Raw genomic sequence first — 24000 nt, 5'->3', positions numbered from 1 at the left:
GACAGACACACAGACACACAGACACACAGACAGACACACAGACAGACAGGTGTCTTTTCACACACACAGTTTGGATCTGAAGAAAGTTTTTCCCTCTCTTGATTTACTCGAGACCTGAAACCCTGAGAGGCCGAGATGAATCGGACAAATTCACTCCATTTCCAGGCAGTGGATTTTCCCGTGTCAATAAGCGCCTTTAAAGGAGTATTCTGTCATAAATGCAGGCCATTGATTGGCTCGAGTACAGAACATACAGCAGTCATTCTTAAGTGCTCTCAACTTTAACATATTGATTAAAAAGTATAAAACACTTTAAAGAAGAACCGAAGGGGGGGAGGAGGGGGGAGATTATTTCTATTGACATATGAACACAGCAATCAAACATCAGATAGATTTTCAATACGAAGCTTTTGTGTAAGATCAAGGAGTTGTCCAAAGTTCTCCTCACAGCTTTCAATCCAATTCATGCAGCTGAACACTCTCCTCTTATCGTCTCAGTGTTTCTGATTCTTAAAGGTGCACTACAGGGTTTTGGAAGAGAAATGTGAAAGTTGGAGAAATGTACAGATTTGGTCGTATATGTGAATAACTCTACACACAAACTGTCCTCAGAGTGCCTGGAACACTGTTTCACCTCTCTAACTTTCAAATTTCACTACAAAATCTACATAGTGCACCTTTAATGCAAACTATTTTGTGAAAAAAAAAAAATCAATTTAACTGGACAAATTAATAAATTGTGTTTTCGTTTCAGGTATAAATTTGTCACAGTGCATTTAGGTGAGCTCATAAGGTTTTGTTTTCCGCTGAATCAAATCAGGGCTGCATGTTGGTGCAATAGTAAGCGCTGTCGCCTCACAGTAAGGAGGTTCCTGGTTTGAATCCCCGTCTGACGGGAGTCTCTCTGTGAGGAGGTTCCTGGTTTGAATCCCCGTCTGACGGGAGTCTCTCTGGGAGGAGGTTCCTGGTTTGAATCCCCGTCTGTCAGGAGTCTCTCTGTGAGGAGGTTCCTGGTTTGAATCCCCGTCTGACGGGAGTCTCTCTGGGAGGAGGTTCCTGGTTTGAATCCCCGTCTGTCAGGAGTCTCTCTGTGAGGAGGTTCCTGGTTTGAATCCCCGTCTGACTGGAGTCTCTCTGTGAGGAGGTTCCTGGTTTGAATCCCCGTCTGTCAGGAGTCTCTCAGTGAGGAGGTTCCTGGTTTGAATCCCCGTCTGACTGGAGTCTCTCTGTGAGGAGGTTCCTGGTTTGAATCCCCGTCTGTCAGGAGTCTCTCTGTGAGGAGTCTGCATGTTCTCCTCGTTCATGTGTGGGTTCTCTCCTGGTTCTCCGTCTTCCTCCCACAGTTCAAACACATGCTCGTTAGGTTAACTGGAGACTCTAAATTGTCTGTAGGTGTGAATGTGAGTGTGTCTGGTTGTCTGTCTCTATATGTCAGCTCTGTGATTGGCTGGAGACCAGTCCAGGGTGTAACACCTGGGATCGACAGCCCTCTGCGACCGGAAACGGGCAAAGCGATATATAGATAATGGATGAACCGAATCACAGATTTAAGTCATATACCTATTACATTAACTACAACATCCCAGAGTCTTTAGTGCATATCGCCTGACTCTCTCTCGGACCATGTTTCCCATCAACGTCACCTTCAATCAAGACTTACGATGCAAAAATACAAAACAAGCTATATAAGGCATTTTCCCTGCAGCTCACTCTGTGTCTGCATCCAAGAAACATATTTTCCTTTCGTGATCAGAGCTGGCTAGTTAAATAAAAAAAGGCTTCCTGGAACCTAATGGAACCGAGCCAGTGTTAATTGCATTATTCCAACCTGTGTCTTTCCTCCTATAACAAGTCAGACGTCTTATTAATTACAAGCATGACACCTGCCATGATGCAGCAGAAACCTGCCACACCTGATCAGACTCAAACAGAAACCCTGGTACTTTAAAGGTGACATATCCTCCTCCTCTTCTTCAGTGTAAATAAGTCTCAGAGCTCCTCAAAACATGTGTGTGAAGTTTCTTGTTCTAAATCCACTCTGATCCTGTATTTGATCATGTCTATAAACCCCTCTATTTCAGCCCTGCTCAGAACAGACTGTTTCTGTGTCTGTACCTTTAAATATGTAAATGAGCTGTGTCTGACCACGCCCCCTCTCTGGAAGGGCTTGGGTGTACTCTGTCTTTCTCGCGCCATGTCCTATTGTTTACGGTGAGAAGGCAGACTCAGAGGGCAGAACAAACACCTAGCTGTGGGAGTGTCACCCACCTGGGGGAGGGGCTACTGCCCTTTATGATGTCATGAAGGGAAAATCTCCAAACGGCCTGTTTGAGCACACATTTTCTGAAAAGTGGAGCAGGCAGAAGATGGAGAGGATGGACTTTTCGGACTAGAGACACATGTTAGAGTTAGAGGAACATGGTGAAGTGAATTTTGCAGAAGATGTGACCTTTAAAATCAAGGACATATTACCTTTATGTTTTGGGGTCTAATTAACAAACAAAGAGGTACTAAAACTTTTGAAATGGCTTCATTACGGCCTGTTTCCACCTGACGTTTATTCTCGGGCAGAAAACGTCTGTGTTCTCACAGAAGCACTTGAATGAGCACAATCAAATATACACCGAATGTTACTTCCAAATTAGACTTATGTTTGAAAATAACAAAATTTCCTTCTTAAAATCAGCCTGTTCACAAGTCTTGTCTCATGTACAAAGCAACCGAGTGGACCTGTGAAAGCCTCTACTTTCTCATCTTTTTATGCCCCAATGAAAAAAATCCAAATCAACAATTCACGTTTCACATGAACCAACATGTAGCTGGTGGTGTTGGACTCACCTCGGCCGTCGTTCTGGACGTCGGAGAGGATTTGGGAGTAGTTGATGGGCGGCTTGTTCTCTTCAAACACTCTGTCGACGAGGGAAATGTTGATGCTCTTCAGCTCCGTGAACAAACCCTCCACTGCAAAGTAACACGGCCGATCATCCTCCTTGTTGTCGTTGAACATGAGCATCACGTGCTCCCGCCACCCAAAGTGCTCGCAGATTCGCAGGGCGAACTTCCCGAGCTTCTTGTGGGTGGGGCCTGTGTTGGTGATGGACGGGTAGACACCGCCGTAAAAGGCCACAGCCGGGGCGCCTGCCGTCACCATGGGAACATCCCAGTGGGTGGTGAAGAGGCCGACGGGGGAGGCGGTGTAGGAGCAGCCGGGTCCGATGAACGCCCAGGGGTCGTAGGCGAATTTCAGGTCCACGGCCATGAGCGGGGCGATGGACTCGGAGCAGATGCCGTTTTTGTTCTCGCTGTTTTTGAAGGCGTAGACGAGTTGGTGGTCAGGGAGCAGGGTGGGGTCGGCGTTGACGTTCCTGACGGCCCTCTCCAAGGCGGGGCCGATGCGAGGCCAAGCCCAAGGATAATCTGTGTTGCTCTGCGGTAAGATGACAGCCAGTGTGATGTTTTGTTGCGGCCGGTGTTCATGATGCCCTCGAGCTTTCCTTAAGCTCCGGTGCCGAGGCAACCGACCGCTGACCGGACGCAGGACGAGCAGGAGCAGAACCAGCAGGAGAGTGGTGCCATCTTTCCAACAAGCCATCCTCTCGCAGCAGGTCATCCACTTCCACCGCGGCTGAATTATTTATCCCGTTAACTGCGGATACACACAAGGGAGACATTAACAAAACATGCAGCATAAATGAAGTCTTGTTTTTATCTAGCAGGAACAATGAAGCGTACTTCCTCCATCAACTTAAAAACCAATAACAAAGTCAGGACTCCGAGACCTGCTTTGGACGGTCTCGGTTGAATTCACTGTAATAATTTGTAATAATAGGTCGTTTCATTCCTGAGTGGCCTTGGGGGCCTGGGAGAAAAACTCCCCGAAGCTGGATGATAGAGGACAGTAATGCTGCCCACATTATCCAGAAAGAACATTGTTTGCATTTTGAAGTGATAAGTGTTTTGTCAAGAGCAGCCTAACCTCAGGAACATCTCAGACAGGGGGAAGCACATTGTCATCCTGTCATAAAAATGAGCAATGACTGATTTAAAGGCGTTTTTAAGGCAAACCCAGATATGTTGACAGCCTGATAACTTCTTTGTATTGTCTGTTATCTATACCATATACCTCAAGGTGGCAAATAAGTTATCAGCAAGTGGACTGGCAGACCAGCATCAAACAAGAGTCTGCTGCAGGGATTTTAGCAGTGAGAAAATACATTTTGAGTTCAACCAAAAGGTCACTTTAATTAACTCTCACTTTGCTTTCCACTGGCACAGAGGTGTAGAAATGTTTTGTGCATGCAGTTCTGTATTTTTAACTTTAATAACCTTTAATATGTCTCGCTCAAACTACATCAAAAGAACCAAATTATCTTCATGACTTCGAAAAATAATCTTGACCTGAAATGTTATGACTGCCTAACTGAATTCAATGAAAAAAAAAAGTGTCAAATAAGAGTCTCATCAGCAAAATGGTGACTCCATAAAACTTATTGTGGTAAATTAAAGGAGCAATATGCAACTCTGACCCCCTAGTGTTTAAAACCTCTCTCCATTTTTCAAAAGCATCTCCAATATTGATCCTAGTTTGAGCACGTTTCTGCTCGTGGAGCTTATTAGAAAATGGTATAATTTAATTCTCTACATTTCTTACAGATTGTTCCTTTAAAGACCGTTCAACAATTTGAGTTAATTAATGATGTGGCAGTATTTCGAGTACAGTAGAGTCGAGTGGCACACATTGTGTTTACGAGCCATTTATGAGTAATAGTAGTGACTGTGTTGATCTGCAGGGTAACTATTAACCCCTGCTATCAAAGTAAAACATGACGCATCTGCAATAAATCTAAAAACAAAGCGGTCCTCGAGTTCATATTTATCTGAATTGTTAAGCACTGAAGAGGTTTCCACTGTTGTGAAAGTGAGGACATTGATGTTTTGTTCAAATGTTTTTGCTTTCACATATGAAGTCTAGAGGTTTTCACTGATACAGATTTAGTCTCTATAGATCTCGAGACAACAGCTAAAATAAATTATGGACCAGTATTACTAAACCAGGATGAAGTCTCAAGGAAAACAACTGAAATTGACTCCTTATCACGGAAAACAGAGTTAAATAAAATGTGTTCATAGATGTCCACTTAGGGCTTCCGTACATAAGTGTGCAGACATTCATTTCCCTGTAAAAAGACTGCATTTGTTTTGGTTTTTTTCCAAGCCCTCGACTTATTTATCTTGTTATTTCAGGAATAGAACAGTGGTTTTCCCATGAAAAAGAAAAAGACCCCCCCAAAAAACCCACAGAAATCAGCATTATGAAATAAATACATAAATAGGTTGAGACCTCAAGAAAACATCCAAAATTGAGTCGTTATTTAAATAGTTATGAGTGAAAGAACATATATGGATGCAGGTCCTTTTATGGCTACACACACAGAAGAGGATGGGCCAGGCATGAGAAATAAATAATGAGAGGAGGAAGATTTTTTTCATGACTGACTTCAAGAAAAAAAGTTGAAATGTTAAGAATAAAGTCAAAAACAAAAGTCATCCTCGACACATCGACTTTATTCTCAAAATTAGATTTCAACTTTATTCTCGATGTTTCAACCTTATTCTCGCAAATGTATTTGAACTTTGAACTTTATTCCCGACATTTCGACTTTTTACTTTAAGTAATTAAAGGCTTTATATGTGATTTTTTTGATCCAGCAGATGTCGCCCTTGAGCTCCAGCATGAAACCAAAACAACTCGCGCTGCATTGTTGTGTTAGCATGCTAATGCTAGCGATCTTTATTATGCTCGTATCTTCACACTGCATGTAAATTTACCTGAAATGAGCGTGATCTAGAAACACAGTTAAGCAGTGAGTACAGTATGTTATTCTTCTTTTCTCTAGTCCCTCAATTAAACAACTTTTATACACGAGGGGAGGAGTCAGCCGGCTGTCCTGACGATGTAAACAAACTGAAGATAGGACTCTGAAAACTCTGAAAACATCGCAGACAGTGGGACTCGGGTGTTACACCCATTGTAGACAGTCATGACTCACAGAGTTATTTTCAGAGGAGATACTTAAAGGAAAATCACATAAAAAGCCTTTAATGGAGGAAAAAAACTTCCTCATTTTATTGTTTATTTCTCATCACTTGCCCTCTTCCCCTCCTAACATAAAATAACCATGCAGTAGCCAAAAAACTGTCAGCACTAATAAGCCTCCATACAATAAGACTAATGTTATGATGCGTTAAAAGCATCAATTCCCTCCAGACAGACGGAGACCCTCAGCGGGCAAAACGTCGATTATCCTCTCAAATGTTGATCAATAAATCCACTAAAAGTGAAATAAAATCGATTGTTTCTCCTGTAGCCTACCTCAGCGGGTGTCTTGTTTCCTCTTCATGGCGATTTTAAGTTTTTTTTATTGAGTTTTAAACGTAGATGTGGTGACTGGTGATGGTACACCAACTAAACGCGAACCCATGCCCGCGAAAACATGCCCGTCACTATGGCAACAACCGTTAAATATTAAAATCCGCTTTTTACTCCAATGGAAACAATAAAAATGTCCATAAAACTCGTGTTATCGAGGGGGGGAAAATACTTTTCAGTCGTTGTGTAGATCTCTTCTTCACGGCAGTCTTTAAGGGAAGACTGCTGACGGAAATCTGAAGATAAAAGTTTAAAAGTTTGGCAAAAAAAATATGCCAATCTCAGGATTTAAATCCGCCGTTAAATATTGTAGTAAACTTTCAAATTAACGTTACATGCTCACGTTTTCTGTAGGCTAAGCACCAGTGTCATTTGTCCAACCTTCAAGTGTTTCAAAATAGGTTTAAAAACGCAAAAAATGGCGTTAAAACTGTTTGAAAAATCATATGCATCCGCCTTTAGGGATATTTCAACTTCCGCGGTTCTCCAAGGTGCTCAGTCATTCCAATTCAGATTAAATGAGGCGTTTAAATCCTGCAGGTAAAGTCCGTCTTTTAAATAATTTGGTAGAGCTTCTGGTTTGCTTCCTATAGTCCTGCAGGTGAATGCTCGCTTGCACCCGGTTCACTTTGTTGTAAATGATTCATCCGCAGGTAAATCAGAGCTGAACCGTGATTGCTGCTCCGGTTAGTCCTGCCGGCTGTTGCACTGATCAGACCGGACTGAATGCCAGCAGCCAGCGGTGTGTGTCTGGGCGGAGAGCACAGAGAGGAGGGGGGACGTCAACGGGGGAGGAAGGAAGGAAGGAAGGAAGGAAGGAAAGTGAGAGAGGAAAAAAGAAAGAGGGAGGAGAGAGGTGCAAAGAGAAGGAAAAGAGAGACACCGTTTCAGAATGAGAATATTGTTTTGTTTTTGTGTTTTTGCAAAGTGATGTATATTCAAAATATGAAATGCATAAAGCTTAAAACAATAATCATTAGCCAATCTCATGAGTCCATATGTCTTCAAATAGTTGGACCAACTGAATTGAATTGTTTCAATTGGTAACACCTAAATGAATTAAGTTCTTTGAAATTAAGTTAATAAATTCAATTAACACAATTGATTAAGTCAAATGTACTTAATAATTTAATTGTTCTCAAATCAGCGGTTTGCATTAATCCAATTTAAAATTAAGGCAAGCCAACTTAAAGTTTTCAGTTTTTCCATCTCAATAATTTGCATAACCCAAAAGTAAAACACTGCTCCTTTCTAACCTAATATTATGGTTTCATGAAAATTACTTTTTGTAGTAACCTTACAATGAAAGTTTAGTTTGTTTAATATAACTAAAATTACTATTTTAAGTTGGCTGAAAATATGAAAAAAAAAAAAAATCTGATGTTTTTTTTTTAATACTTTATTGTATAAATGTAAATAACCATTAACTTTATGGCCACCAACACAGCTTTTGGGCCATCACATTACACATTTGTCCTTTTTAAAACACATATGCACAAAATGCAGAAGTAACTGTTAGTAGGACCACAAAGTTATTCTGTCAGCAAAGTGCAAAATAGTGCAACAAAGTATTACACAAATATGCCTCACAATCTCAACACAGTGTTATCACAACTATGAAAAAGTGCCAAGAGTATACAGAAACCTCTTTAATGGCCACATTAATATGCAATATTGCACATAACATGTTATTTATGTTTCTTTAGTGTTGTCATCACAGCTCCTGGAGTCCCATAAAGTAGTCGGTCTTAATATTCAGTTTATATAACAGCTGTAACAGTGTGTTTCAAATTGAGTCCTGCTGAGCTCCCTTTGCCCCCATCATGTTTTTCCTGCCATTACATTTTATTGCTGCATAGGTTATCTTCCGTCGGTGCAGCTCAAGGATTATCTCATTCCCATCATGGCTGTTGCCTTTACAAGCATCTCACAGATCAATTAAAAAGGAAATACCAACACACAGTAAAAAGAGGAAGGACAACAGGAAGAACAGCGCTGCTCCAAACTACACCGTGGCTGTGATACAAACTGAATATCTTAATAGTTTATGGTTTAATTCAGGACTGTAGTAATCTCACAATATGTTCAGGAAACACTTTTTCACAAACACAATCATATCAGGTCAATAATCTACTGGCAGTAAAAACAATCTCCTCAGTTAACCCTTTGCAAGAATCCATATTTGCCAAAATGTTCAAGAGTTCTTTCCAATTAGAAACTGATCATGAAAAAATACAGCAACGTAAAGAGCCAAACTGTTTACCCATGGACTTAAAATAACCACCGATTGGACCACTAAATTACCAAAAGGCTTTTCACTGACCATAAAAACCACTACCGGACCAGTGACCACCAGAACCTCATACTGGACACCTACAGAAGAACAATTATAAATCTTGTAAAAAACTTGTAAAAATGGACCCTTACAAATCACCTCAAGAATTGCACGTACTCAAAAGAGCAATTGAGACTTTAAAGAACCCCTAGAACTTCTGTTAGATCCTTAAAGTCTTAATATGTGATTTTTTCACACTTAAATATATAAATCAAGTATATCCTCTGAAAATAACTCTGTGAGTCATGACTGTCTACAATGGGTGTAACACCCGAGTCCCACTGTCTCTGATGTTTTCAGAGTTTTCAGAGTCCTATCTTCAGTTTGTTTACATCGCCCGGACGGCCGGCTGACTCCTCCCCTCACGTATAAAAGTTGTTTAATTGAGGGACTAGAGAAAAGAAGAATAACATACTGTACTCACTGCTTAACTGTGTTTCTAGATCACGCTCATTTCAGGTAAATTTACATGCAGTGTGAAGATACGAGCAGAATAAAGATCACTAGCATTAGCATGCTAACACAACAATGCAGCGCCAGTTGTTTTGGTTTCATGCTGGTGCTCAAGGGCGACATCTGCTGGATCAAAACATCACATATAAAGAGTTTAAGGAAAAAAATAAATCAGTGTCTTGAATCAAATATTGGATTTTCAAAGCTGCTTAATGTTAACCTGAACTCACTAAAGGACGATACATCTAAATCAATGTGTCCCATCTAGTCAAGCCTCAGGACTAAAATCACCACCCAAATTTCTTAGATTTTTCAATCAATCAGATTTATTTCAAGAAAGATGTTGCAGTTTGGACCTCAGACAGGACAAAGCATGTTAGAACAAAGAAACTGAATGAAACAAACTTGTTGAAAAATCACTTTATAGACTTTTTGACTGCATTTTTCCTCCAGGCGAACATTTTTGACCCACAAAAAAAGGCTCCTGGATCCACTTTTGGGTCCCGACCCACCAGTTGAGAACCACTGATCTGAATGATAGCTAGAACACCCACTTGAACACCCTGAAGAATCCTCTATTAAAAAAAATGTAAATAGTCCAAACATTAAATGTCATAAGTCGAGGATAAGAAACAGAGGAAAGGAACCAGAAAACTCAACAAGCTCATGGAAGGAATTCAGTTTCAGACTGGAAACAGGTGAACAGGATGAAACATGCAGGTGCAGGTGCAGCACCTGAACACTGACAGGGATTGCTGAGGACATTAGCATCCATCAACCCTGACAATCTGCAGCACAGTGATCGGCCTATCACAGGTGAGAAGTTAGAAGCAGGAAGGAGGAGGTGTGTGGCAAAGGACAGAAACCTCTGAGGACATCTGGTGGACAAAAGGGGAATGACATGCTCTGGAGCTTTTCATCAGAGGATCAATCTGGAGATATATATTTTTTTAAGCTAAACTGGTGTATTTGTTTTGTCTCACAGTACATCCTGTCTTTGACTCTCAGCTTGAGGCTCATTGGTTCTGAATGAAGATGTTAATTCCTGTCCTGTTTTGCTCTATTTTTATGTTTTCAATGTTTGTATGTAATTTTCAATTGGGTACATTTTATTTGTGATAGTAAATATTCTTACTTTGTTATTCTTACTGTATTTTATTTTAACTTTGTTTAATCCCTTAAGGTGAGGTAAGAGATTGAGATAAGAAAATTCAAAAAATGTGCAAATAAACTAAACTTAACTAAACTAATTGCAACTGCAAAAAAAAAAAGAAATATAAAAAGTGCATTAGGATGAATCCATGCTTGTTTTTTTGTATGCTGCAGAACAGTGTGTGTATGGTAAATAATAAAATCTTTACACTGTGATAAATGCAGTGTTGTCTGCACATGGGATTTAACTGCAAGCTGAAATAAAATACTTACATCCACAGCAGCCCTGATATGAAACTCTACATTTCCCCTGTGCAGCTGACAGCCTGTATTTATCTGACAGGAGCCGCGCATTGTAAGGAAAGGATCCGGTGGGTGTTGAGCTGCTGAGGGAAGCCATTAGCTCAACACGGCGTGGGCGTAGTTGTCACCTATACATCCTCCATGTAAACACTACACCTCCACTCAGGAGCCATTAGCCATCAGCTCTGATCCCTGCTCTGCTCTGAAGGGCGCTCCATGACGTCCCTGCATACTCCAGGAGGAGATGTTGGAGGGATGCAGGGTGTTAGAGGCGATGGGGAAATATCTCAAAACTGCTGCTGTCGGCTCTCATGAAGGGTCGGTCTGACTCTGAATACTCACAGCTCTGATTATCTGCATGAAATATTTGATTGACACGGGGACATAGAAGAGTTTCTGAAGAGATGGAAAAAAACACTCAACTCACAAAACTGTAATTTATATGACTTCACATGAGTGACACTGAGTCTGCACACTGTGGAATAAAATGAAGGTTTAAATAAAAGCTGTTGTCAAGAGCAACGTGTGAAAGGAGCTCGCCTGTAAATATTTAATAAAAGGAAACATTTTGAGTTCATTCTTAATTATAAATTAAATTCATTCTTTATGTGTTTCTTGATGTTGTTTCTTCTTTATATTCTGTCAGTAAAGATGATTATAAATGCTCTTTAGGGAACATTATTTCAAGCAAAAACAACAACTCCTTTTTTTATGGCTGATGTGAAAACATCTGTCAATAAAGTGCCACTTCAATGCATCTGTACTTTGTATTTAAACAAAGTGATCCATGGATAAATCAAAGTTTCTACAGAAAGAACAGAAAGTGCAAAGACTCCAGAGTTGAAAATGAATGTGCTTAATCCAGAAGAATCAGATTGTATACAAACTGCTGTGCAAATAATGCAAAGTAGCCCTCAGGTTGCTTTTCCTGCACATTTCCAGGCGTTCACATCGTCTGAACTGCAAAGTCGACAAACTAATAACAACATCATCTATGTTACATAAAGACATGAGTATCCCCCCATGCTTCAAACCCAAACCTATAGGCTAAATCAAACTGGGAACTTTGGACTAATGAACGCTTCATTGTGTGTGTGTGTGTGTGTGTGTGTGTGTGTGTGTGTGTGTGTGTGTGTGTGTGTGTGTGTGTGTGTGTGTTTGCTGCAGTCCGGTGTGGTTACAGTTAATTATCTCTGGATGTTAAGTGGTCTAATTGAGCGCTTCAGTTGGGATCGAGAAGAACCTCGTTAACAGATCTGCTTTTTATTTCCTCATGAACACAAAGTGTAAACACAAAGTATTCAGGTAATGTTCCAGAGATTTATACCTGCATACACCTACTGGAGTAAATGTCTTGAGTTACATTCTTCCACATGATGATGGCGACAATCAATCATATTAAGATCAACACAAGAAGATTAACGTTTATGAAAGTGTTCCATGTTAAAGATCAAAAAGGTTTAAGAGGGATTTTCTCCTCTGTGTCGTTAACTGAAGCTCTTTTTAATGAGGTGACATTTAGACGCTGACCTGTGTGTGTGTGTGTGTGTGTGTGTGTGTGTGTGTGTGTGTGTGTGTGTGTGTGTGTTTGCTGCAGTCCGGTGTGGTTACAGTTAATTATCTCTGGATGTTAATGGAGTCATCAGTGTGAGACTTCTTCACATCATTATAATGTTTAATTTCTCCTGATGCAGTCTCCACGACCGTTTGAGTTTTGTTGACCTGAGTTCCCTTTCCTCCCACAGAAGCATCAAACATGTCAGTCTGGATATGTAAACTTTTCTAACTTAAGAATTTTTAAGGAGGGGTGCTGGTGGCGCAGTGGTTAGGTACGCGTGCCCCATGTATGGAGGCTGTAGTCCTCCAAGCCAGCGGCCCAGGTTCAAATCCATCCTGTGGCTCCTTTCCTGCATGTCATTTCCCTCTCTCTCTCTCTCTCTCTCTCTCTCCCTCTCTCCCTGATTTCCAACTCTATCAACTGTCCTATCTCTCCAATGAATGCACAAAATGCCAAAAACAAAAGATTTTGGAGTCGGGGTGAGACAAAGTGTGAATGCAGCAGGAAATATTCAAGTAAATATATTGTGAGTGAGTGGGAATGTTTCCCACCCCCCTGTGACCCCCACACCTCAGGGTCAGGCTGTTTGTCTGCTGATAGTGAATGAAGTTAAACGTCGGATAAATCACAGAATCATCTGACTGTGTTGACATTTAATTTGATGTTTGAGAGAAAACTCAACTTTGACCTCCAGGTGGATTTCCTTTCACAGAGATGATGTGGAGAGCAGCCGAGAGGTTAATCAGTCGGAGCAGCAGACGTGTTCCTCTGACCCGAGGCTTTTTGAATATTCAGATCCTTTTCTGTTGAATTATTGAGAAGAAGGACCTGAAGGGGGGGGGAGAGAGACTCCCACTTCCTAATGAAATAGCAGACACACAAACCAAACCCAGACACGGCTCTCTCTTTTTAAAAAATCAGGTTATTTGTGATCATATTCTGAACAGAGATGAATCCAGCACTGATTCAAGAGACGCTGTATCGTTCATTTATCCAGAATTGACTAAACATGTCACATAACATCGTTCCAGCCGTTCAGAAGAGAAAACCAGATCTCAGGTGATTTTAATAATAAATCTGAACATTTCCTGCAGGTTTAGCTCCAGCTACCAAGAGGAACATAAATTATTGACGATACATTTTTCCAACATCGTCATCATCATCTGTCGAGGTTTCCCCCGAGTGACACAACATGTCCGAACAGATGAAACATTCATGTCTCTCCTCTGTCTTTGGTTTCCTGTGGAGATATTTTTTACTCTGCTGCGTTAAGAGAGTAAACAACAACAAAAAAATAATGACTTATTCACACGTTTATTGTATTAAAACTCCCCCGCTAATACATCTTTACACCCCCCCCCCCCCCCCCCCCTCCTCTCTAGAGTCCATGCTCACACAGGTCACCATGTGGTGGACTCTGAAGCTTCAGTGTTTATCCAGCTCTGCATGGGTCTGTAAACCTTTCTGTGTTCTAACCTCTCTCCATTTTTCAAAAGCATCTCCAATATTGATCCTAGTTTGAGCACGTTTCTGCTCGTGGAGCTTATTAGAAACATGCAGAGGCTTTTTAGGTCGGGTACAATCACTTCTATCTGAACCACTTCTCTTGACCGCTTCCATCGCTGCAACACCTGTTGACCTGATAACTGCTCTCATATCTGACAAACCGAGGGGCGTCCAAAACGGCCGTGTGGGGGGGGGGTCTTAAAACCGTCTACCTTCTCTGGTCCAAACAAATCCAGATCATTCAGGAGCAGAATCTAAAGTTAGAAGGAGGACATACTGGCTGCTGCATTGTTGTCAGAGAAGCCAGCACTTCAACATGTTTCCTTAATGATCAGATAGTAAGATACCTTTATCATTTCTCTACACAGCTCACTGATTGGTCCTTTACACAGACGTGTCACTTCATCTCCTGAGATGAATTCAAAGTTTAGACTGTTTTTATTTCAGTATAATAATGAGATGTTTTGAAATGTTTCCTCAGCTCATCACATGAAGCCTGCAGGATGAAGAAGAAACGACTCGGTCTTCTTCAGTTACATATCACTTTGTTTTCTAACTCTTTTCTACATGATTCTGTTTTTTATGAATGTGTGAGTGGTGTATAGATTGTCAGATTAACGTTCATGTTCACTCCTTCATGAGGAAAGAAGAGGAAGTGGTCGTCTCTCTCTTTGATTCTGGATGAACATTCTGTAAATATGTTTGTGATGACGTGAAGAGATGTTTCTGTTTCCTTTGTTCTGTCTTCAGTTTAAAAAGCTCACCGACTAATTTAGTAATTAAAAGGAAACTTTTCAAACAAAATCTTCTCTGCTTTGAAATCTGTGACACTTCAACACGACCTTTGACCTTTTAACCCTCTCATAACAACCAGTAATCCAACTCGACGCGATCATGCATACATTTTATTTTATTTTCTCCCAAGTGGCGTGTATAGTGCCCACTTATACAATCAGAAGTGGCCGTGGACATTTACATTTGAAAAGCATGGCAATAGAAATGTTCAGGTAGCTTTTCTACGATCAACCCAGCAGTCTCCTGTCATGTGAATCAAACAGGCTCAGTGTTTGCAGTTATTTTGGAATACATCGTCACTGTTTCAAAGTATTTATTTGTCAAAATGGGTAGTGGTGTAGGAGTCTGTTATGTTGTGGTCCATAAGGCCGTAGCCTCGAGAAAAAACCTTTACATGTGCGGGTATTTGAAGATAAACCGAGGTAACCAGTTGTTGTAGAAGCATCCAAACTAAAATGTGACCAGGAGGCTGACATCATGAACAAATACGTAATGGATTTGATGAAATGCCACTGTTCAGGTGGCGCACGCTGTAAGGCAGGACGCAGGTGATTAGGGGTTAATTTTGTTTTAGTGAGATCGAATCCAGCTCGGCGCGATCGTGAACATGGATTCTATTTTTCTTAGGTGGCTGGGATGTAGTGCTCACTTATACAACCATATTTACCGCAGTAGATATGAGTTCCGACTTGGAATCAGTTAAATTATAACCTTAATCATTCAGGCATTCGCCAGGTCAGCTACGTTTCCTCTCGGTGATTGTAACGTCTGCTGTCGCCATGACAAACCTTTGACGTTTGTAAACAAAGGTAACCAGCTCTCGGTGCGCAGCAGCGGAGAGGAGACGTCCAGGCTGTAGTGTTTGTGCATGGCGGCGGGCAGGCCGGGGAAGACGCAGCGAGTCCTCAGCACACAGAAAGTGGACATACCGGGGTTGAAGTCTGGAGCTGGGTGTGTGTGAGACGCTCACTGTTCGGCGGCTGACCTGTGTATGTCTCCCCCCAGGTCGGTGACAGAAGGACATGAAGGTTATTTAGGAGGTTTTAAAGGCTGAAGGTAACTGTTAGGCTTCGGGAAAAGACCGAACTTAGACATATTGGCGGTTATGGTTAGCCGTTAGCTAAACAGCTATCGCTAACAGCACTAACGCTGTTGTGTCCCGTTGCTGCGGTGTCTTCATGTTCGCTCTTTTCCCACTGCCTAACGTTATCCTGCGGTCCTATGGATTCTGTCGATAAGCTGGTAAAGTGATGAATATTGCAATAATTAGGCCGTGCTGTAACGTTTTTCAGGAGAGCTGGTTAATATGCTTGGCTGGTAACATTAGCCTGTACCAGGGATGTGAGCACAATGCACACATCAGCTCGTGAGAAAGTTTACACTTATGTTTCCCCGGTTTTAAGGGATACGTTTGTTTACTATAATTGTCCGTAACATGTTTATCATACTTTGTGCAGGGTGATACGAGTCACAGCAGGTCGTTTTTCATCTTTGCACATCTTTGTGAGAGGTCTAGACGTAATCAAATAAATTGAAGTTCAACTAGAGACGCGCTGCCCAGCTCCTTTGCTCACAAATTAAAACTGCTCACCACAAGGTTTATTTACTAAACAGTATATCAGGCTTTTCTTCTTATGTACTTTTTTTTTTAAAAATATAGCTAAAGTGCTCTCATAGCTCCGCAGATCCGCTCGTCACCGGTCCCTCACTGCTCTGTTAAATAAAACCATAAAGTGATCGTAGGCAACTTTTGAACTTTATATTTGTTGTCTATTGAAGTGTAAAAAAGGTTGAAGTGGGTATGAGCTGCTGTTAATACTCTAAGTGTTAATAATCCTGTTAATAAGCACGAATATTATCCAAACACTAGCTGGGATAAAGTAGAATGGTGATATAGCATATGTTCTGTTTCAGCCTAAACTGACCAGAGGTGATCAGTTTGCTGCTCATTTGTAAAAAGTTTAATCTAGAACCCCTCTCTCTGTGCACAGCTCCTCAGGCTCGGACTCCTAACAGCAGTGTGTCATGTGAGACTGGCACGTACATGGCTGTTCCTGAGGCTCTGGCAATCCCTGATGGTCCAAGGGCGAGCTCCACCCCAGTCAAAAGAGTCTCAACTCAGATACTCTTATACATGGGGACTTCACTGCCCACTGAAGAGTCATCCTACTTCAGGTCATTTGTTTTTAGAAATATGACTGGCATCATTATTAATCTATGGAAAATCGTGTTATTTATCTGTAATTTATCTGTACACTGAAGACTACATTGACATACTTTTTTTTGCAGGCAGTAAGTTCCTGTCACCCCAAGTGAATACACTTCAGACTGCTGTGCACTGCCTGGTTGCAATCTTCACATGGACGACGGCGTCTGAGACAATTTGTCCTTCAAGCTGCACAGCACCAACTCCAGCAGGCCAAGGTCTATTGGTGATGAGGCGTTTAGTGTCTCTTCCCAACTGTGCTTATTAATTTTGCTGTTTTTATTTTTGATGGTTCTTATGAAATACTCCTGATCAATCACAGACTGTTCAAAATCAATTGTAGTTTATAATTTAAACTGGGAAACGGAGTGGAGTATGTTTTACAGCTTAAAAAGGGTATTAATTGAAGCCCCTCCCTGATAAAAAAAAAAAGAAGCTATCTCTGACAGTGTTGTATTTCTGTCTCGTCTGATGCGGGTGACAACACAAGACGGGATGACCACCCTGATGTGCTGGCCCAGGTATTCCCAGCACCACTGCACACATTTGGGGTATGCCAGGTGTCTGTAGGACCTGAAAAATGAATATAACAAAATAAATGTAAGCCTTTTTGCAGTGCTTTGTCCTAAATGAGAATAATTTGATATACTCCAAAGCAAGTATAATGAATCACACAGGTGTCGCAACACTTCTGATAACAATTGCTGACTTTGTAAAATACATGTTATGAATAAAAATATTTAGAAACTATTCTCTGTATTGATTTTGTAAAACTGACCTATTGAGATCTGGTATCTGTCTTTAGGCACACATGTTGCTGCAGAAGGAGTGAGTGGGCCTGCTCGCCCTGTTGCCACTGTCCCAACAAGAGCTTTCTGCCTTAGCCAGGCCTCTGCCACCTGTAAATCCCTGACAGCTAAATGCCTGCTGCTACTACTTTGGGGTCCTTGGAGTCTCTGTACTGCATGACCTCTATTGTCCGTGTCACCACAAACTCTTCTGAAAGGTAGCTGTAAGTTGTTGGTGGACCCGTATAGAGCTGCACTGCTTAAGCTCCTTGGCAAGCCTACGCAGGTAGCTGCTGATCTTCTTCTCCAGAGCTTCAATGGTTGTCAAGGGGACATCATACATTAGCAGGGGCCACAAAACTGGGCAGAATGGCATGCTGATACATCCAAGCCTTGAACTGACCAGGCAACCCAGACTTGTCAATCTATGTTAGCCAGGCTCCAAGGTCACCGTAGGTTTTGTGGATAGCAGCTGTGTCTTTCATTCTGCAGTCAAATAGTTTTCCCAGGTTCTTCACTGGCTTTTCTGACAGAGTTGGAATGATAGTCTCTGAAATTGTGAAGCAGAACTTGTCCACAACTCTCCCTTTCTTCAATTCAAGGGACCTTGACTTTGATGGTTTGAAGCGCATCCTTGCCAATGATATGAGCCTCTGGAGTCCTTGTAAGATCCACCTGCTGCCAGGGACAGATGATGTTGCAAGATCGTCCATTTAGGCTCTGATCAGTGGCTGGTGCACACCGGTCTTTGTCAGGGGTCCTCGACACTCCACCTCCGCAGACTTAATGACCATATTCATGGCTAGGGGCAAAAAGGATGACTAAGGTGCAGCCAGGGATGATTCCCTTCTCAAGCCTGTGCCACTCTGATGTTGAAGACCCAGAAGAAACTCTCAACCGGAAGTTGTTGTAGTAATCCAGAATGAGGTTGTTGATCTTACTGGGGACATGGTGTCTACGGAGAGACTCTTCCACCAGCTTGTGTGGAATGGACCCATAGGCACTGGCAAGGTCCAACCACAGGGCCGCCAGGTCACCCTTGCCTTCCTTTGCTTCTCTCAGAAGCTGTGTGACAGCCCCTGTATGCTCCAAGCAGCCGCCGGGACAAGATGCTGAAAAATATCTGGCCTTCCGTGTTGAGTAGTAAGATGGTCCTAAACTGGTCAATGTGTTTGGAGTTCCCCTCCTTGAGGATCCAAACATCTCCACTCTCTGCCAGTCACTCTCAGAATCTTCCACAGTAGCTGGAGGAGTCTCGGACAGCGTTTGTACACGTTGTACGGAACCCCGCTAGGCCCAGGGGCAGAGGCTTATCTTGCAACTTCCTGGACCTCTCTCCAGCTTGGTTCCTTTATGTCAAACTAATAGCCCTGATAAACTGGGCTTACGGCCAAGTTCCTGCTCTCTTGCTGGGTCACTCAAGGTGTCGCGAAGGTAGGTGTTGACATCATCTACTGAGCACTCAAGGTGGCCTCTCCTGCAATTTCCTGGTAAAGCCAAGGGGATTGGCAACAAAGGATGTTCGCTTCTTCGTCCTTTCCTTCCCTCGTCTTCTGTGCAACTCTGCTCTGTGAATTGTTGTGAGCTTGTTCCTGAGGATTTCTTACAACTGTGCTAGTGGAAAGCGATCCTCTACCAGCTGTTTCTTGAGAGTTCTCAGCTCTTTCCGAAACTGTTGTATTTTAGTGTCCCTGCGGTTCTTGCTGTAGGGTTTCTTGCTATTCTGTGTTTCAGTGTGGCCAAATCTCTCAGTCGCATAGCTGACAATTATGGTTGTCATTGTGTGCAGCCGTCTGTCAGCGTCGCCCTTAGATGTTGTTTATAGGATTTCGCACACATCTACGTCGAACTATTGCCACTGAATCTTCTTTGTTGCTTTAGGCCAACTGATCCACTGTCAAAGTACTTTGCATGGAGTCTGGGGTACAGGCGCTTGGAGGTGCTGGGCTCTGTGGGGTGAGTCCTGGCCGTGCTCCTCTTGCGTCTCACCAGGAACTAATCCTGTGCATTGCGCCTGTTTCTCCTTGTCCATGCACTTCATTCTGGCCTGATGGATTTTAAGGCCGCACAGATTCTTGCACTCTTCGCCTCAGATGCATCTTGCATTCATCGTAGTCTGGCCATTTGTATGGGTCAAAATCCTTAGGTCTGTTCTGTCTCATCCCCCCCCCCCCTCTCGGGATCCCTTGGGGGTATGTTTCAGAAGGTTTGCATGTAGCTTGGATTGGTTTCTTCCTCACGGAAGGTGCAAGCTAGGGTGCTAGCCCAACTTGCCCAGTTTGCCGTCTTTCCGTGCTGTCAACTGATTCTCCAGTAGTCACCATTCTTTCCTGGTTGTCATCTGGTCTATTCCCAGACGTCACTGGTTAACCCAGTAATTTAGTTTGCAAGATACATCTCTAGGAGCATCATCAGTGATGTTCCTGAGGTCATTGGGGATTTCGGGTTTTTCAACATTAGACCCCCTCACCCAGGCGACCCATCTGGGGTTGATTGAGTCCTGGATTGCATCCCGGCAGCAGCATTCCACGGGCTCTGGAAGGAAACTTTACACAAATTAAAAATGGGTCCCTGAACACTTTTTGGAGCTAAAAAACCACCAGGAGAGTTAGTTTCACTGTTGCGGGCCCACCATCCAGGGACCAAATTTTCCTCTGAGGACAGTTTGTGTATAGAGTTATGAACATATACCATCAAATCTGTACATTTCTCCAACTTTCACATTTCTCTACCAGAACTCCATAATGCACCTTTAAGGCATTTCAAAGACACATGGTACTTTTTTTTAGGTCTCAGCTTTAGCAGAGAAGCATATGTTCCAATTTTTGACGGACAAGAGTGAGATCAAAATATTGAAAAGAGGAATACATGGAATTAAAACATGACCAGCTTTTAGTCTCATTTATTTCATATACTTGTTTTATTTCATTACTGAAACACAATTTAAAATAATAATAATAATAATAATAATAATAACTTTATTTATATAGCACCTTTTAAAAACACAGGTTTACAAAGTGCTTTGACAAACAGCAAAAACAAGAACAAACTAAACCAAACACAGAAGAACATTAACAACAGTAAGAATATAACAGATGCAAAATACTAAAAATAATTAAATACAATTCAACAGAAAAGAACCCAAAGTGCACGATACCCAACAAACATATATAACCCGACCATCACAAGAACCATCATAAGAACCCAGGAAACACAAGAACCATCATAAGAACCCAGGAAACACAAGAACCCAACAACACGAGCTGAGACCAAGAGGACCAAAGATTTAAAAAGATGTAAGAAACTAAAAGAGCTAAAAAAAATAAAATAAAAAGGTAACAGCAATAAGAAGGTGTGATGGAGGGTGGTTATAGTAAGATCTTAAGGTTAGCTGAGGCTGTGATGGAGGCACGATGAGAGGTCTGTTCATGGGGTCAGATTCCTGGAACTGACAGTAAAATGATGGAAAGTTTAGTCATATACACTAAATAAATCATAACCAGCAAGTTCAACCAAAGAATCATTTCTAACTGGGATTTTTCAGGGACATCCAAAGCTGAGCTCCATTGGCGGGGTTTGGTTGGCTGAACTGCATTAGCTCCATGGCGTTAGCTGCATTATGTTAGCTGCATAACGTTAGCTGCATAATGTTAGCTGCATTATGTTAGCTGCTCACAGAGCTACATCCCTTCTAAAATCTACTACTCCTCCAGATTCTGCAAAGTCTTTGACATAGAGCCCCAGCTTCTGCCAGCATTTTCTGCCTTGGCTGGAAATGACTATGTGAAGCTGCAAAGGTTGAATGCATCTATTAGATGGGCTGAGTTCGCTCCAGCAGTCAACGGGAAATCACCACAGCACCTGAAGGGGCTGCTCTGCTGGCTGAAGGACTTCAAGCAACCTAAGGAGGCCTTTGAGGCAGCACTAGGACTGCTGAGAGAGCTGAGTGAGGAGACAAAGGCAGAGGTGATGGATAGCTTAAACCTAGGGATGCAGGAGTACCAGCTTCCTCCAAGCTCCTTGAAGAGGTTCTTCATCGATGGGGTTGCCCCTCCATTCCCTGAAGGGGAAGAATGTAATTAAATACTTAATTATTATTTTTTTATTATTTAAGTGCATTTTCCTTTTCTCAGGCTCAGACTGTCAGTCAGCCAAAGTCCTTCCTTTGGACTCTCAAAGTTAAACCAGTTCAAAGATGCACCTTCATCAGTTATATATTATTAATATTAATAAACAAAGATAATATTTCAAATCTGCTAAAATGTACGACACAAACACTCAACCATCTCAGACCTTTCAGTATAATATGAAGAACATGTTGACACACCTGGTTGAATGTTGTTTTGTCCTGTCCTCCAGGAGATGGCAGGTTGGGCACAGCTGAATTCAAATGTCCTTCATGTTCTATTGTTCAGTAGCATTAACCTCAGCTGTCCAGTGGGAAGGGCAGACTTTCCCAGTGCTCACCTGACCTCCAGGCCGATACGCCAGGTGATGTACAGGCTGCTGCTGGGAGAGACTCTAGTGAATGAGAATGACAGAGAAGGCCTCGAGCTGAAAAGCTTCCAAGTCCAACCTGCAGCCAGCGGGGTCCCTCAGGAGCTGGAACTCAAGTCACTGAACCAGGTGAAGCTTTCAAACGTTTGTTCCAACACGGACCACAAGTGCATCATTGTGTTGAGTGGCTCCCACTATTATCAGCCATAGAAGTCTTTCTTTCTCCATTGACATGACACGAGCAGATGCTACCCAACTTTAGCTTCCCATCTAATATCAAACTTTACTCCAGCTGTTTTCACATCTGCACCCATGAAAACTTTAATTTTACCTTTATTTTCTTCTCGAGAAATCATTGAGGGCAAGCCCTCGTTTCCTAATGCAAGACTAGACGTTAAAAAAAACGACGCAGAAGTGGCGGATGAAGCAACAGAATCCGCACTACAACAAGAATATTTGTCAATTCTAGGTGTACTTCAACAGAATCACAATACACACCGTTTCCACCAGGCGGTCTGATTCAGTTCTGGTGCAGTACGCATTTTATGGCATTTCCACTGTCAAAAGTTTTGGCTAAAATAGCCAATGTGTGCCATCCAACTTTTTTGGTACCCTTCTGTTGGGTTGCCAAGCGTACTGATCCGACCCTAAAGGGCGGAGTTAGACACACTGCAGTCTGTTGATTGGTTGAAAGAATTGTCACTTCCTGTGTGACAGCGGTAATAAAGGACAAAGACGAAACGTCCCCAGTGTGGCCAAGTCTGCTTGTTATAAGCGACTTTGGGCTTGTTTTTCTGTAAAGTCGCTTGCAAATACCGTCCGTCACGAGACGCGGGTTGAGGGTCGCGGGTCGTGGGCTTGTTTTCTAAAGTGTAGTTGCTTATTCGGGCTTGCTTTGCTCCCTGTATGAACCCCTTCTGATTCTCTCCCAGCTCTCCACAAAAAAGCCAAACACGAACGCGATATTTAGTTTGTCCTTCTCCAGGATCCGTCCACAACCCTGTTTCCCTGGTTACCACGGCATTTTGGAGCCATCTTGGGATCGCCCTCTTTGGGGCTGGTTAAAAAAAAAAGATTCATCGATGCATTACAATTGTTATTTTCCCAATTCAATATCGATTAAGGTTATTCCTGAGATCATTTTTTTTTTTCGTTGTAATGACACCCCTTCTCCACTAGGAGGCACTGTGGATGCTGTGAATTCAGCTCAGGGCACTTTAGATCATACTGTACTTTGTTAATTAAAGAATAATGAATCAATAAAATACATTTCTGAGTCAGTTTGTTCCAAACCTTTACAAAAAAATGCACACGTAAGTCTTTAACAAATATCAGAAGGTAGCCTACTGTGATGAGTTATCTGGGTAATCCTGTCATCTGTGTGTATTATTAAATCGATATCGAAGCATATTGATCAATATCAAATCGAATCGTGACCCAAAGAATTGAAATCGAATTGAATTGTGAGGTTGTGGACATTTCCCAGCTCTAGTAGCTCGTGACCCATCAGTTGAACTACTGACCTACAGTAACCTTTGCTGTATTACATCTGCCACACATTTCTATCCTCTCTCCATTTTTCAAAAAGCATCTCCAATATTGATCCTAGTTTGAGCACGTTTCTGCTCGTGGAGCTTATTAGAAACATGCAGAGGCTTTTTAGGTCGGGTACAATCACTTCTATCTGAACCACTTCTCTTGACCCGCTTCCATCGCTGCAACACGGCCGTGTGGGGGCGTGTCTTAAAACCACCTACCTTCTCTGGTCCAAACAAATCCAGAGCATTCAGGAGCAGAATCTAAAGTTAGAAGGAGGACATACTGGCTGCTGCATTGTTGTCAGAGAAGCCAGCACTTCAACATGTTTCCTTAATGATCAGATAGTAAGATACCTTTATCATCTCACTCTCTACACATCTTGAGAATCATCTAGTCTGTAGTCAGCCTCGCATCAGTTAAAACTCTGGAGAAAGCTTT

At 42.1% G+C, this 24000-nt stretch overlaps 1 protein-coding gene and 1 pseudogene across 1 annotated transcript in view; both read right to left on the bottom strand.

The window, feature by feature from the left end:
* LOC132983151 (atrial natriuretic peptide receptor 1-like) overlaps positions 1-7157 on the bottom strand; it is a 50818-nt gene extending 43661 nt beyond the window's left edge. The window contains exons 1-2 of the mRNA XM_061049384.1: positions 6603-7157; positions 2839-3646 (exon numbers count right to left, since the gene is read on the bottom strand). Of these exons, the coding sequence (XP_060905367.1) occupies positions 2839-3610 (772 nt within the window). The 5' untranslated portion in view covers positions 3611-3646; positions 6603-7157. The remainder of the gene's footprint in view (positions 1-2838; positions 3647-6602) is intronic.
* Positions 7158-17654: 10497 nt separating this feature from the next.
* On the bottom strand, positions 17655-19618 carry LOC132983245 (uncharacterized; annotated as a pseudogene).
* Between the last annotated feature and the right edge of the window lie 4382 nt (positions 19619-24000).

The sequence above is a fragment of the Labrus mixtus genome, chromosome 11 (genome assembly GCF_963584025.1).
Source record: "Labrus mixtus chromosome 11, fLabMix1.1, whole genome shotgun sequence".
NCBI lineage: Eukaryota > Metazoa > Chordata > Actinopteri > Labriformes > Labridae > Labrus > Labrus mixtus.
Note: the sequence above shows the minus strand (reverse complement) of the source record. Positions and strands in the feature narration are given on the sequence as shown.